The sequence below is a fragment of the Sciurus vulgaris genome, assembly GCF_902686455.1.
Source record: "Sciurus vulgaris genome assembly, chromosome: 3".
NCBI classification, from domain to species: Eukaryota; Metazoa; Chordata; class Mammalia; order Rodentia; family Sciuridae; genus Sciurus; species Sciurus vulgaris.
Window position 1 is genome coordinate 132,038,816 of NC_136463.1, and position 14,730 is coordinate 132,053,545.

At 37.3% G+C, this 14,730-nt stretch overlaps 1 protein-coding gene across 1 annotated transcript in view; it reads right to left on the reverse strand.

Annotated features, from left to right (window-relative positions):
* Positions 1-14,730, reverse strand: part of TTN (titin) — a 265,677-nt gene that overhangs the window by 73,739 nt on the left and 177,208 nt on the right. Inside the window, exons 194-220 of the mRNA XM_079130304.1 lie at positions 14,516-14,667; positions 13,656-13,803; positions 13,320-13,497; positions 12,893-13,014; positions 12,518-12,805; positions 12,123-12,419; positions 11,824-12,010; positions 11,271-11,386; positions 10,882-11,181; positions 10,386-10,685; positions 10,187-10,292; positions 9,483-9,679; positions 9,094-9,399; positions 8,716-8,994; positions 7,829-8,128; positions 7,418-7,720; positions 6,945-7,307; positions 6,304-6,606; positions 5,879-6,178; positions 5,487-5,783; positions 5,100-5,384; positions 4,723-5,016; positions 3,189-3,488; positions 2,762-3,070; positions 2,476-2,666; positions 1,646-2,075; positions 108-416 (exon numbers count right to left, since the gene is read on the reverse strand). Coding sequence (XP_078986430.1) covers positions 108-416; positions 1,646-2,075; positions 2,476-2,666; positions 2,762-3,070; positions 3,189-3,488; positions 4,723-5,016; positions 5,100-5,384; positions 5,487-5,783; positions 5,879-6,178; positions 6,304-6,606; positions 6,945-7,307; positions 7,418-7,720; positions 7,829-8,128; positions 8,716-8,994; positions 9,094-9,399; positions 9,483-9,679; positions 10,187-10,292; positions 10,386-10,685; positions 10,882-11,181; positions 11,271-11,386; positions 11,824-12,010; positions 12,123-12,419; positions 12,518-12,805; positions 12,893-13,014; positions 13,320-13,497; positions 13,656-13,803; positions 14,516-14,667 — 6,960 coding nt within the window. The remainder of the gene's footprint in view (positions 1-107; positions 417-1,645; positions 2,076-2,475; positions 2,667-2,761; positions 3,071-3,188; positions 3,489-4,722; positions 5,017-5,099; positions 5,385-5,486; positions 5,784-5,878; positions 6,179-6,303; positions 6,607-6,944; positions 7,308-7,417; positions 7,721-7,828; positions 8,129-8,715; positions 8,995-9,093; positions 9,400-9,482; positions 9,680-10,186; positions 10,293-10,385; positions 10,686-10,881; positions 11,182-11,270; positions 11,387-11,823; positions 12,011-12,122; positions 12,420-12,517; positions 12,806-12,892; positions 13,015-13,319; positions 13,498-13,655; positions 13,804-14,515; positions 14,668-14,730) is intronic.

Here is a 14,730-nt window from a genome sequence, read left to right on the forward strand (position 1 = left end):
AGGATTTAGCTGATATTCTCACAAAGTAATTGACCTATCCTCAGTAGATTAATCAATTTCATAATAAGACCAAGAAATGAATGCACATACTGAATAAGGACTAGTACCTTGAATATCGGTGGCAGCAATCTCTCCAGTTGTGTCACTTGGTTCAGATTCACCAGCTTCATTGACAGCTTTCACTCTGAACCTGTACTTCCTGAGTTCTTTCAGATTGGGTACCACACATTCACAGGTAGTAAGAAGTTTGTCTGGTTCATTGACTCTCTTCCAGTCAGTAGTACCTTCTTCTTGCATTTCTACAATGTATCCTTTGATTGGACTGCCGCCATCTTTGGCTGGTGGTTTCCATGCCAGTGAGATGCTTGACTTTGTTTTATCTTTAACCTCTGGGCAAGAAGGTGGCCCAGGTGGGTCTAATAAGAAAACAAAATAAACCAGAAGCCATATCAAATTTTGAAGGTAATGTAATGCTACATTTTTATCCTGTATGGATCCTTTGCTAAACAAGATTATATATTATTTTTAATCTATTAAAATAGAAATGCTAAAAGGGAATAATAAATATAGGAAACTACCTATTTGCCTCTAGCATTAATACAAAGACAGAAAAATCAAACAATTGTAAAAGAAAGACTACTTATGATATCTAGATACTCTATAGTCTGTTTACACATGATTGGTGAAAAGCTAGATTACTTTTGAGAAACCCTTGAAGAGGTTCTATAGTATTTTCACTGAAAACATATTTTACTTACCAAAGTATAAAAAATTTTAAATGATTTCATCACTAGCTGGTAAATCTTTGAACAAAAAACTAATCTTACTGCTCTTTAGAGACAGGATCAATATCTGCAATAATCGCATAATAGCCCTTTACATTTCTGAGAGTGTTTTACAGTTGCAGAAATTATTTTACTCTATTTGTGTTTTTAATCATAACTCTTCCCCCTCTGGTGAACAGACCCCATATTCAGTAAATACTAGTTTGCTAAATGAATACCTCATTATGTATATATAATATATACACCTCATAATATATATATATATATACACCTCATTACTTGTATTCTCCATATACCAGTTAAGGGTATTTAAAATGTTTTAAAATAACAGTTGACTTTTTTCTACAGAATATCCAATCAGATATATCACAAATAGAATTAACTATTCAGGACATAGAGTTTTAATTTTTGAATGAATCTTATCATGGATCTTTCAGAATTTTCCTCTTTTATTTGATCTCACAGAATGTGCCTGAAAATTTGTTATCTATGCTCAGTAAATATTATTGAAAAGCTAATGACATTTAAATTTTTGTTGCATTCCTGCAAGAGGGTGTCTTAAGTGGGAGAAATGATTTCCATAGTCTAATGAGAAAGTTTATTTGATGTATGAGAGCAGAGAGGAGTTTATATTCCATCCAGGTGTTTATGACTGTGATTCCTCATAAAATATGATTTTAATCCAAGAGTTAAAAAATTATGATTTTATGTGTATGAGTGTATCATACACATATATATTTATAACTCTATATAAATATGAATAATAGTTTGACACAGGAAATAAAAAAAATTAAGAGCAGAATTATCTATTTAGTAACTTTTCCCTTTAGAAATGATTTCCAGAAAGAACGCATACTTACATATGGGATCTCCAGCAAGAGCTGGATCTGATGGTTCACTGGGAGGGCCAATTCCTGCAGCATTTATTGCCATGGCTCTAAACTGGTATTTAACGCCTTCAATCAAACGGGGAACATTAAATTCTATGCCCTTCAATCCCACTTTGGTTATTGGTGCTCGGCTAACACGTGACCAGTAGGCGCCTCCTTCCTCTCTCTTCTCCAACCAGTAGCCAGTAATTGGAGAGCCTCCATTGTCCAAGGGAGGTGTCCAGCTCACTAGCATTGACCCTTTGGTGCGCTCCAGGACCTTTGGTTTTCCTGGAGGCCCAGGAAGGCGATAAGGATCTTGAATGGTCACTTTATCTGATTTGCATTCATCACGGGTTCCATATTTATTCACTGCTCTAACTCGGAACTCATACTGTCCGTTGGGGATAAGTTTCCAGACCTAGAAATGAGACAAATAAAAATGTCTTAAAAAGAATATGCTTCCATTGATTTTTCACTCTTCTCAAAACTCAAACTTATTTTGGGAGGGATTACTATCATGAGAAATAAATATATAGACTTAAAATATGGGGGAAGAGAGAGAAAAGGAGAAAACCCATTTATAATAAGAATATGCAAATTTATTTTACTTCAGCAGATCTTTCAAGTAAACGAGTATCTGCATATCACATGGTATTTGCTAAGTAGCCTTATGTGCATGGTACTAAACACTACAATAATGAATAGCTTCTTGTGTGTGGTTTTGAGTTTAACCATTAGATTTCAAGGTTATATGAAAATGGTGTTAAATCAAAACCACGTGCCTTTAAGTATGTGAAAAAATACATAGAAACATTTACCCCATATCTTCTCTCTACAGCTGTGTTGGTGACTTCCTCCCATTCACTCTTTTTCCTACTTGCATCACGTTTGTCAATAACATAATGGGTGATTTCACTGCCACCATTATCTAGAGGGGCATCCCATGTCAAGTAGCAAGATTCAGCTTTAATATCAGTGACAGCAAGATTTCTTGGTGGGGATGGGCGGTCTGGAAGGAAAACAACAGAGGAGCTTGAGAATACAATTCTTCAACTGGCAGTGGATTTTTTTTTTTTTTTTCCCACAAGAAAGCAAGTCACTTACCATACACTTCAACATGGACATTTCGGAACACTGAGCCAAGGCGATTGGAAGCAGTAATGGTGTAAGTGCCTTTGTCCTCCCGGACAGCTTTGGGAATGATAAGCTCAGTCTTTGCCTCACTTCGGGATACTTCTTCCTTGGTTATTTGAAGTGCATCAGTGGGTTTCTCAATCACAGTTTCATTCTTGGACCACTCAATCTTAGGCATTGGAAGGCCTGTCACATCAGCAGGGATGTTAACAGGCTCCCCTGCCTTAACTTTGATAGTGTCTCCTCGAACAGTCAGACGCAACTTAATATTTGGAGGCACTACAAAGAGAAGGGAAAGAAAGGAAAAAGCAGAAAAGTCATAAGGATGCTTTCTCAATTTGCAGGAGAAGGGCAGCACTCTAAAGAGCATTAAAAGTTTTATGTTCAGAATCCACACCTTCATCATCTTGTATGACAACATTAAGAGGCAGGGATGGTTCACTTTCACCGATTGCATTGACGGCTTTGACACGGAACTCATACATTTGGTGTTCATCAAGATTTTCAACCAGAAAAGATGTGGTTGGGCAGAGGCGCTTGTTAACTCTTTCAAAGTCAGGTTTGTCGTGACGCCGTTTTTCAATGATGTATCCTTGGATGGGACTGCCACCGTCGCTGCGGGGCTCTTTCCAGTCAAGGGTGATGGTGGACTTGGTCCTTTCTGTATATGTCAGCCTTTCAGGAGATGTTGGAGGACCTTTAACCAGAGGCAAGTTAAATGATAAGCATGAGAGGAGATATGCATACAGGAAATACTATTTCACTTTCTGTGCAAAATAGGTTTCTGTTTGGCATTATCTTATATCCATATTTAAAATCCTTCTCAAAATGTGTCAGCTACCAAAATGTAGCCATTCTTACAGAATTTTTTTAGCAAGATTTCCATTGAGTATTAATTAAAAAGAGATCAAGGTGCACATATGATTTATATTTAGTAGTTTAGATTGTTTACTTCTGTCACTGGGAAAGCTTCTAATCTTAATGAACTAGTAAAATAGGTCTGCTTTTGCTTTGAATGGCCAACTGAGAGCACAGCATTTCGTCTTATGTTAGCAGACAGTGAGATATGGCTGCTGAACATTCTATGAATCATGTTGCCTCAAGTGTAGGTTTAAATACAATACAATGTATGTAATGCTGCTATGGTTTTTGTGTCCTTAAGGCCAGAACCAAGAGTAAGCTCTGAATGGTGAAACTAGACCCAATCCATGTTAGTTGAGGTTATTGTAGCTAGAAGCAGTGGAATCCCAGCACTGTTCTAATGCTTCTGGCATAATTTAAGATCGATGTACTTTTTAAGATGAGCTTTAACAGTGGTGTAGGATATAATTTATATTTTTCCAGGGGATGGTGGCAGAGAAATCACTCCTTTTGTCACTTGAGGAATAGGTCTTAAATGAGGTGTCAGTGTGCATTACCAGGCACATGCAATTGTAAGGTTCAAGAGAAGATTTCCTCTGATTGTTTTCCTAACCTTTAGTGGTTCTCTCTGGTTTGGGGCTTCCCTATCTATCCAATATGGGGACTTCTGGATGGTTGGGCAAGGTTAAGGCATTTATCATAAGGTATTTTATCTTTTGGAAAAGCAGTAAACTCTAACTACTATATTATTAGTTTAACCAAACTCCAGTGTATTCTACTGGAAAGATTTAATACTTCTAAATTATTACTAGCCCCAGTAGATCCAAATTTTTCAGCACATAAATTATGCATGGTTAATATACTTGCAACCAAAAATTACTTTGGAATTATAGTAAATATGGTTTCTTTAAGCTGCTGGTAATTATTTGATTTACTCCAGCTATTTGTTTTGATTACTCTCTAGCTATAGGTCCTGAGACTGTTGGGAGTCTGAAAGGATAAAGCTCAATAAATAAATGATAAAACTAGAAGCAAAGCAGTATTTTATACAAGTGAAAAACTTTTTTTACCTAGTGGATCAACTGCAAGAATTGGTCCTATTTCAACAGGGGGGCCACAGCCAAACTTGTTCTTCGCAATAACACGGAACATATATTCTTGTCCCTCAAGGAGACCTGTGATGTCACATTTAGATCTCTCAGTCTCTATTGGTTGTCTCCAAGTATGCATTTTGGCATCCTTTCTTTCAATTATAAAGCCTGTGATTTCACTTCCTCCATCATCTGCTGGATCAGACCAGTTAAGAAGACACATCTTTCTGTTTGTTACAACAGGTTTTAAGTCAAGAACTGGACCAGGGACATCTGAAAAATAAAGCAACAAAATTAATGTAATGAGTCAGTACCACTTGGAAGAATCGAATGAAAATCCATGCAGAGTTCCTTACCAAAAACTTCCACCCGAGCCGCTGCAAATTTGGAGCCACTGTTATTAGTAGCTGTAATTATGTATCTGCCATGATCTTTTCTTAAAGCGTTCTTGATAATTAGTTCAGATTTGGTTCCAACATTCTCTATTACAACACGGTCTTTATCCAGCTCTCCTTCTTCTTTGGTCCATACTTTTGTAGGAACCGGACGGCCAGTCACCACAGCCGGAATTCTGAGAGTCTTCCCTGCCATGATTTGTATTCCACCCTTGACAGAAACATCCAGTTCCACGGTTGGAGGTTCTGTTGAAAGAAAGTAGTCATACATGAGTCTTATAAAGATGAAAAAGAAAATAGTCCCATCTTGGGAAAATATCCATCATTTTATTCAAATAACGTAAGTACCTTGTGGTTCAGCCACTGTAACAGGTCCTGTTTCTCCAGGTGGTCCTTCACCTGCAGCATTGACAGCACTCACACGAAGTTTGTAATCAGCACCCTCTCGGATTTCTTTGACAGTGTATTGACGGACTTTGATCATCTTCTCTGTGCAGCGTGACCACTCATTGGTGCCAACCAACTGCTTATCGACGAAGTAGCCAATAATTTCCCCACCACCATTGAAAGCTGGGGGTTCCCATTCCAGTTCAATAGTTGTAGAGCTTGTGTCAGCAACTCTTGGGATCGGTGGCCCAGGTGGAGCTAGAATGGATGCAGGTACACATCAGACTCACTGATGGTTTTTAAATATATAGTAGCTTACTCTCCCTCAACTTTCTTCCTGGGGAATTACTTACAGATTGGATCACGTGCTGTTTTGGGATCTGATGGTGGACTGAACTTTCCGGGTCCAGCTGCATTTTCTGCACATACTCTGAAGACATAAGTGAGTCCTTCTAATAAACCATCGACATTGGCTTTCAAGGAACTCAGCAGGTTTTTGTTGACACGAGACCAATGTGTACTGTTAACTTCACGTTTTTCAAGCCAGTAACCCAAGATGGGACTTCCATTATCTTTTGGTTCATTCCATTTCACTAGCATACTGTTGCTGGTAACATCTTCCACAATGGGCTTATCAGGTGCATCGGGTGGTTCTGAGAAAAAAAAAATCAAATTCCCAAATGTGACACAAAAATTGAACTGAAATAATATATATAACAAAGTATATGACAAAACACACACACACACACACACACTTTAGATGCTAAAGGAACCTTACCAAATGGATCTTTAGCTAAAAGTGGCTTTGAAACACATGGTGGTCCTGGCCCAAACCTGTTTTCAGCTCTTACACGGAAGAGGTACTCTTTTCCTTCAATGAGTTTTGTTACTGCATATTTGCAGTGTCTAAGTGTTGAAGTGATAACAATCCATTCTGAGTCAGGTTTTGTCTTGTCTTTCTTTTCCAAAGTGTAGTTTATGATTTCACTGCCACCGTCATCAAGGGGTGGTTCCCATTTACAGAGGACCGAGTTCTTTCTAATATCTTCAAATACAAAGTTGATTGGTGGTCCTGGTGTATCTAATATTTCAAAAGATAACAGTAGTTAAAAATTTGTATAGCAGGGGTTTGCTATTTGTATAGCAGGGGTTTGTATAGCAGGGGTTTGTAAATGTCAGTATGCTTCTTTGACATAAATTCTGATTTTCCCACATCTGCCTATCTTTGTATCCCATTATATAATGAATGACAAGGTCAGTTAATTTTTTTTTAAATGTGGTAGGAAATAAAATATGATAGGATTATTTGTTGAAGCTATTTCCCACTTCTTCTAACTGCCCCACCCAACTACTTTTTATGTTTTGTAAAAACTTTTATGTAACCTTTTCCCAGCTGAAAGTATAGTTTTAACCATTTACCTAACACACTGACAGTGCACGGAGCTTTTGCAATACCATGGTCATTTTCAACTTTGATCATATACAGGCCATGATCAGGTCGGAGAGAATCTCGGACGCGGAGCTGAGATTCTCCTTGTTTGCTATTGTTGATGCTCAAACGCTCTGTCAGAGGCAGGACAAATGGTTCTTCTTCTTGAACTTCACCCTTCTTCTTCCTAACCAGAGGTGCCGGTCGCTTCTTAATTTCCTCTGGTATAATGACATTTTCATCCTTTATCCATGTAATAGTTGGGTATGGTGAGCCAGAAATGGTTGCATCAAGAGCTATTTCATCACCTCGCTTCACTTCTAGGCTTGTTCTCAGAATGACTTTTGGAGCATCTGTAATTATTAAAAATGATTTTTTAAAATTCTGGTTAAAATATCTGACAAAACATTATTCTCATTTATTTCATAATGGGAACATAGCAACTCCATTAAACAAAACTTACCAATGGGATCTACAGCTTTGGTGGGAGGAGTGGCCCGAGAAGGTTCACCAATACCAGCTGCATTCTCTGCTCGCACACGGAATTGGTACTCCTTTCCCTCTTCAAGTCCTTTTGCTGTGTAGGTCAGGATTGGTACCAGGTGTTCATTGCATCTCTTCCACCTGTCTTCGCCCTTAGCAATCTTCTCTATGATGTAGCCCATTATCTTGCTTCCTCCATCATACAAAGGTGGCTTCCATGTAATAGTCATTGCCTTAGCTGTAGGATTATGAACCTCAACATCTACAGGTGGATCAGGAGGTTCTGAAAAACAAGAATAAAAGTGTTAACCTCGGGAAAACCATCTTCTTATAACAAAAAGAAAACTTGCATCTGAATTACTAGGCATTTTACATCCAAGCTTAAACTTACGCTTTGGATCTTGAGCAATTATTGGATTTTTCAGCTCAATATATTCGCCTCCACCAATCTTGTTGACTGCTTTAACCCGGAAGAAGTATTCACCATTTGGTATGAGATCCTTTACAGTCCAAGATAGTTTGTTCTCACCAGACATGACTGGTATATACGTCCTCCTCCCAGCTTCTCTGCGTTCCAGGACATAATGAAGAATTGGGCTTCCACCATCATATTCTGGAGGTTCCCAGGTTAACTTACAAGAACTCTTGGTCACATCACTTGCTTTAATATCTTTGCATGGACCAGGTAGGCCTGTTACAAATGCAATTGATAATTATTATTGTAATCCTGAAAAATCATAATTTTCATAGTGAACTTTCTCTAGGTGGAGCTATTGTGGATTGGATAATCTTTCATGTGCTAGTGTCCTTCATATTGCAGGACGTTAGCATCCTTGACCCTCAACTACCAAATGTCAGTAGTAGCCCCTAAGTTTTTGTACAGAGCAAAAATGGCCCTACAAATTTCCAAACATTATCAGGGGTGCAATGGAGGGCAGAACATATTACTAACCCTGAAAGAAAATACTATGGAAAAATGTGAATTTATATAATAAGAAATAAATATTGGTCATTTAAACATTGTTTGGGTATGCTGTATCTCTAAATTATTATTTCACATGCAAATAACTAAAACAGGAATAAATTAAACTAATAAGAGTTTAGCAATTTTATCTGTTAAGAATTGCTTAACTTCTCACATGGAAATAAATAATCTGAAGGGTTGTTTAGCTTACAAATTTAACCAGTTCATGAAGCCATTTATACTAATACTGCAAAAAACTAATGTCTCCATCATATGAAGAAAATCTAGTGTTTATTTCATTAAAGAATGATTACCTATGACTTTGACATTGATTGAGGCAGTTGCTGAGCCAAGCTTATTCTCCAATGTAATGGTATAAACTCCAGCATCTGCATGGACACTCTTGGGAACTTCAAGGTGTGCGGAGATGTGATCATTCTTCATTGTTAATCTATCACTAGCTTTAACTTCTTTGCCATCTTTATGCCAGCTAACAGTTGGAACTGGGACAGCTCTGAAGGGAACAGGAATGCTTAACTTTTCACCTTCAATAACAACAATGTCATGAGTCTCCAGATCAATCGTGGGCTTGCCTATAAGATATAATCCAAAAGAAGGGGTAAAATGTCTGTCAAAAAAGCAATGCATGAATAAAGACTATCTTATTAATTGTAAAAGACAAGTGTTCTTACAGTCTGGGTCTTTGGCAACCACATTTTCGGAGATTTCAGAAGGCTCACTGACACCAACAGCATTGACGGCTCTCACTCTTAGAACATACTCTTTGTCAGGAACAATACCCTCTTCAACCTTGAATTTCAGGTCTTTTATTGGGCGAGAATTAACTCGCATCCATTTCTCAGTGCCTACCGGACACATTTCAACATGGTATCCTATAATAGGACTTCCGCCATTTTTCTCTGGAGGCTTCCAAGCAATGGCAATGTGTTTTCTCCCAGCGTCAGTCACGTGTAGGTCAAGGGGAGGTGAGGGAGGACCTGAGAAAGGAATGAAACAATCACATAAACAGTCTTATCATCAAGTTCTAGAGGATATCCTTTGTATGCTCAGCACCACTTACTTGTTGGATCTTCAATTGACAGGATTTCTGTGGGTTCACTTGGGTGACCAACTCCAGCTTCATTTTCTGCCCGAACCTGAAACTGGACCTCTGTCCCTTCAATGACATCGGTCACTCTGAAGTTACAGTCAGGTCCTGAGGTCTTTCCAGCTTTCACCCAACGGGTACCTAATTTTTCTTTCTTCTCAATGATATATCTATTGAAACAAGAAAGTGCTTCATTAGCATTAATGGGAAAAAATGAAAATGTTAAGAATTTTCAGCCAAGCTGGGTATGGTAGAGGCTGAGGCAGGAGGATTGCAAATTTGAGGCCACCAGGGCAATTTAGTGAGATTGCCTCAAAATAAAAAAGGGATATGGCTGTAGCTCAGCTATAAGCACACCTGGATTTAATTCTCAGTTTTTATAAAGAGAACTTTCAACCAAATATAAGTTATATTTTATAAATATGTTATATTTTATATATATATTATATAAGTTATATATATATAAAACTTATATATATAACTTATATATATAACTTATATATATTATATAACATATATTATAATTATATATATATCATATAAGTTATATATGATATATATATAACTTATATATATTATATAACATATATATTATATAAGTTTATATATATAAGTTATATTTTATATATATATTTTATAAATATGTTATATTTTATAAATATAAATTTAATTTCTACCTCTGTATTGGTCTTCCACCATCATTTTTAGGTGGCTCCCACTTTAGGTCAACATGTCGCTTTGTCACATCAACCACTGTTAGGGCGTAGGGTGGTCCAGGAGTAGCTGAAAGCAAAATAACATTCACTGATTAGAAAAGCCAGAGGGAAAAGTAATAATCTACTACAAATGTTACAAAGAATATGTTGAAGAGCATACTGAAGGTGTCTTTGGCCAAGACGGAATCCTCAATTTCAGTGTAGTCACTTTGTCCTATAGCATTTTCTGCAGCAACTCGGAACACATATAAAGAACCCTCAGTCAATGGAGTTACTGTGCACTTGGTGTCCTTGACAGTGGTGTCCACTGTTTGCCAGCCTTTTCGCCTGACGTCCCTCTTTTCCACAATATAGTTGGTGATGGGTGACCCTCCATCTTTCTCAGGAACTGTCCATTTTAGGTCTGCTGTATTTTTTGTGATATTAATAACCTCAAGCCAACGAGGTGGTGATGGAGGATCTGAACAAGAGAGAGAAATTTCAGTTTTGTTTTGTATTGTCCAATATCCAGTCTTCACTGAATATTTTGGTAGTCACTAGGAAATAATATAGCAATAAGAAAATAGTAATAATGAGTTTTTCATATTTTCTCATATTGTAGTTTTCAGATTCATGTTGGAAGAATTTATATACCCCAGACATTAAGAGTGACTTACAGAGTTTCTCCCGGCAAAGCACAGGGTCACTGGGTTCACTGGGTTCACTTTCCCCAGCCTTGTTCACAGCTCTGACTCGGAAAGAGTATTCCTGCCCTTCCATGAGCCCCTTGAGCAAGTGCTCAGTGGTTGGAACTCCTTCAGCCACTCTGACCCAGTCTTCTGTTCCAGTTTTTAGCATTTCAATGACGTAAGACTCAATCTTTGCCCCTCCATCATGTTCTGGCTTTGTCCAGTTCAAGAGTAATGATGTTTTGCCTATATCTTTTACAGTTGGTTTTCCAGGGGGCCATGGAGGATCTGCAAACAATGAAAACAAATATTTAGGTTCATAAAAAAGAAGTGACTATAAGCTTCAAAACAATCATGGAAAAGTATATAAATAATACCTATGGGATCCTTTATTAATATTGGTTCAGTTGACCTGCTTGGCTTTCCAGGTCCAGCCAGATTTTCAGCCAACACACGGAATCTGTATTTTTTCTTATTGGTGAGACCTTTCACTCTGAATTAGGAAAAAGAGCATATGCAATAATATGAAGCAGTAAATTGTACTTTACATAGAAGAGGCAAATTTATTTAAATTATGAGAAACTAATTTGGAAATTCAACAAAAATTATGTAATATAAATTTAAATTGTCCTTTATCAGTGATGCAATTTAGATTTGGACAAGTGTACCAATCTGATTATGTTATCTATAATAATAATCATAGTGGAGGACCACTTTGAAACATCCAGAAAGTTACTATTTTATAGTTAATTGAGGAATGTGTTCTTGAATGGAATTTTTGTCATTTCTGAAATTATATGAAAATAGAAAATATAAGTAAATATTAAAATTAAATAGTAATATATAATCATGTATGATTATAGGGAATACTAAAAAGTGAAAATTTGAATATATTGCTGTTTTAACACTTGATGGAAGTCCTGGGCATACCTGTATGTTGTATCCTTTACTGGCATCTTGTTGCATCTAACCCATTTATCAGTATCAGGATCTAATCTTTCAACCCAGTATCCAGTGATGGGGCTGCCACCATCATCATCTGGCTCACACCATGTGAGAGTCACGGCATCTTTAGTGATATCTGAGGGTTCTAGGCGAGTTGGTGGTCCCGGTGGATCTGTAGATAGGATAATGATATAACAAGTTATATGTCCTATATATCAATATGATACCTAAATACAAGTTTGACACAAGCATCCTTTTTTTCTCCAACTGACTGAGAAACTTACCAAATGGATATTTGGCTATTATTGGGGTGGCCTGAACTGGCTCACCAACACCATACATGTTTTCTGCAGCTACTCTGAAGACATACTCTTTATTGGGTGTTAATTTGGTTGCCTTAAATTTTGTGTCCTTGACAGTTGAGGAGAGCTTATGCCACACCTCACTATCTGTTGCTCTTCTCTCCACAACATAATTTGTGACCTTAGATCCACCGTCATCTCGTGGTGGGTTCCATGTTAGAAGACAGGACTCATTGGTTACATCCGTGATATCAAATGCAGCCGGTGGCCCAGGCTTATCTGTAGATGGAATTACACAGAAAAAATTATAACCACGTTTTATTCAAGAAAATTATTGAAAGAGTTGGTTGCTTTTTAAAAACGAGAACCTCATTTACCTAAGACATTCACTTCCACCACAGCAGTGGCCCGGCCGCAGACGTTCACAGCCTCTATGATGTATGTGCCGGTGTCACTTCTCTTACTGTCCATGATAGTCACTGTGGATTTCTTAGGAACATTTTCAATAGTGATTCTTTTGTCCTGCTTTAGGAGCATATCAGCCTTCGTCCAAGTTATTTGAGGTTCAGGTTTTCCAGTTACGGTGGCAGGAAGTTCAATCTTTGTTCCAGCTTTTACAGTAATGCCAGCAAGGAGCTTCACATCGAGGAAAATTTCTGGGGCCTCTGAATGGAAAAGATTATTTATGCTGTTAGCAAGTTCAAGTTTAAGTTAGAGGCCTGATAGATAAGATAAAAATAAAAAATAAATACCTTGTGTGTCCACAGCCTGGATTTCATCTGTGGGTTTGCTTGGCTTGCTAGCGCCTTGCCTGTTCAAGGCCTTTACACGGTAGGAGTACCATTTGCCTTCCTCAAGACCTGTCACTTCCATTCTGTCAGAAAGCAAAACAGAATATTTAACTGTCCTGTAGATAACCTATTCCATTGTACATTTGTCACAGACTTTCCAAAATTCATACCCCTGGCACAAACAGCTTTAAAATTAAGTCTGTATTGCTTTGATATTGTAACTACTAAAAACTTTGAGCAGAGGGCATATTCAGCAACACTTTAAAAGCAGACAGGCACACCTGAATTCTCAATGAAAGCCACAAATGTTTAACATTTCTCAAGGAAAACACATTTTAGTGAGTAGAAATAAGTATTTACTCTTGTGCCCAGTAATTAAGAAACCTACTTTGTTTCTGCAACAGGTTCTCCACAGGCGACCCATTTATCGGAACCACGTGGACACTTTTCAACTATGTATCCTTTGATGCGTGAACCACCGTCATATTTAGGTGGATCCCACGTTAGGAAGATGCTCTTGGCTGTCCGATCTCTCCATTTAACATTCTCAGGTGGGTCAGGCACCGCTATAACATTTTAAAGAGAGAGTCAGTCTTAGGCTACTTAAGAAGTTACTATCTTTATATTCAACCACCTTTCCTTTTCCCCATAACTTCAACTCCAGTTCTAAAATAAAAATCAGATAACATGAGATTAGGTAAGAAATCATGAAGCATGTACTAACTTGCAGGAGCTGACATATTTACAGGTTCATCAACATATGCAGGTTCTCCAGGGCCACACTTGTTACGAGCACAGACTTTGAATAAATATTCTTTTCCTTGAACCAGATCAGGAACTGTGAATTCTAGATCAGTCACAAAGTCCATAACCTGGGACAAAGAAACACAGTTAATTAGTTATTTCCCAAAAACCATTTTCCCAAGTCAAAGATTTTTACCATAAGCAAAGGGTTACAAATGGAAGTTGTTTTGAATGCTAAGGATTATTCTTATATTAATTTCATATTAGGAAAAAATTACAAAGTTGGATACATAACAGTATTCAATCCTTAATATAAGGAGAAACTGTTTCATGGTTTGTACACATGAACAAGATGGCAAATAAGATGTTGATTCTACCAGTTTGGTTATTATAAAAATGATTTTAAATAAGGATAAAGAGTAGTTACTAGTATAAATGAAGGAAGAAAAGAATGGTAGATGAGACCAACTGAGATAATCCAGGGAGAAAAAAATGTGAATACCAGGGTAATACTTAATTTCCTTAGAAGGGCTTATAGCTTAATGGGGGCATATTGGGTTCTCATCAGGTACCAAGTGAATATGTAAGTTTTATTTTTTTAACAAACCTAGCTAAAAATTTGGTAAGGCTCATGAAATGAGACTGTTACACCAAACCTTGGTTGAACTCCCTCAGGAAGCAATTAGCATCAATACATTTTTAAAAAAGTTTTTGATTTTTTTTCAGTGAGGTAAAGGTAAAAAGATGTGGCACATATAAATTTTGTGTGGCATTCCAGTCTTCTGGGGGATTTCTTTTGCATCTTTTTCTAGAGTCGATGCATCACTACTGAAAACTCACTTTAGTCCATGTTTTCCGACTGACTTCTCGCTTTTCAACAACATATCCAGTTAATGGACTTCCTCCATCATCCTCTGGTGGTTCCCAAGTCAAATGTACTGAATCCCTGGTTATATCTCCAAATTTCAGTTCTTTGGGTGCACTTGGGCGAGCTTAAAAAAAAAAAGTAAATATCATTGATGGTTTGAACCAATATTTGTTAATACTGCCATGTT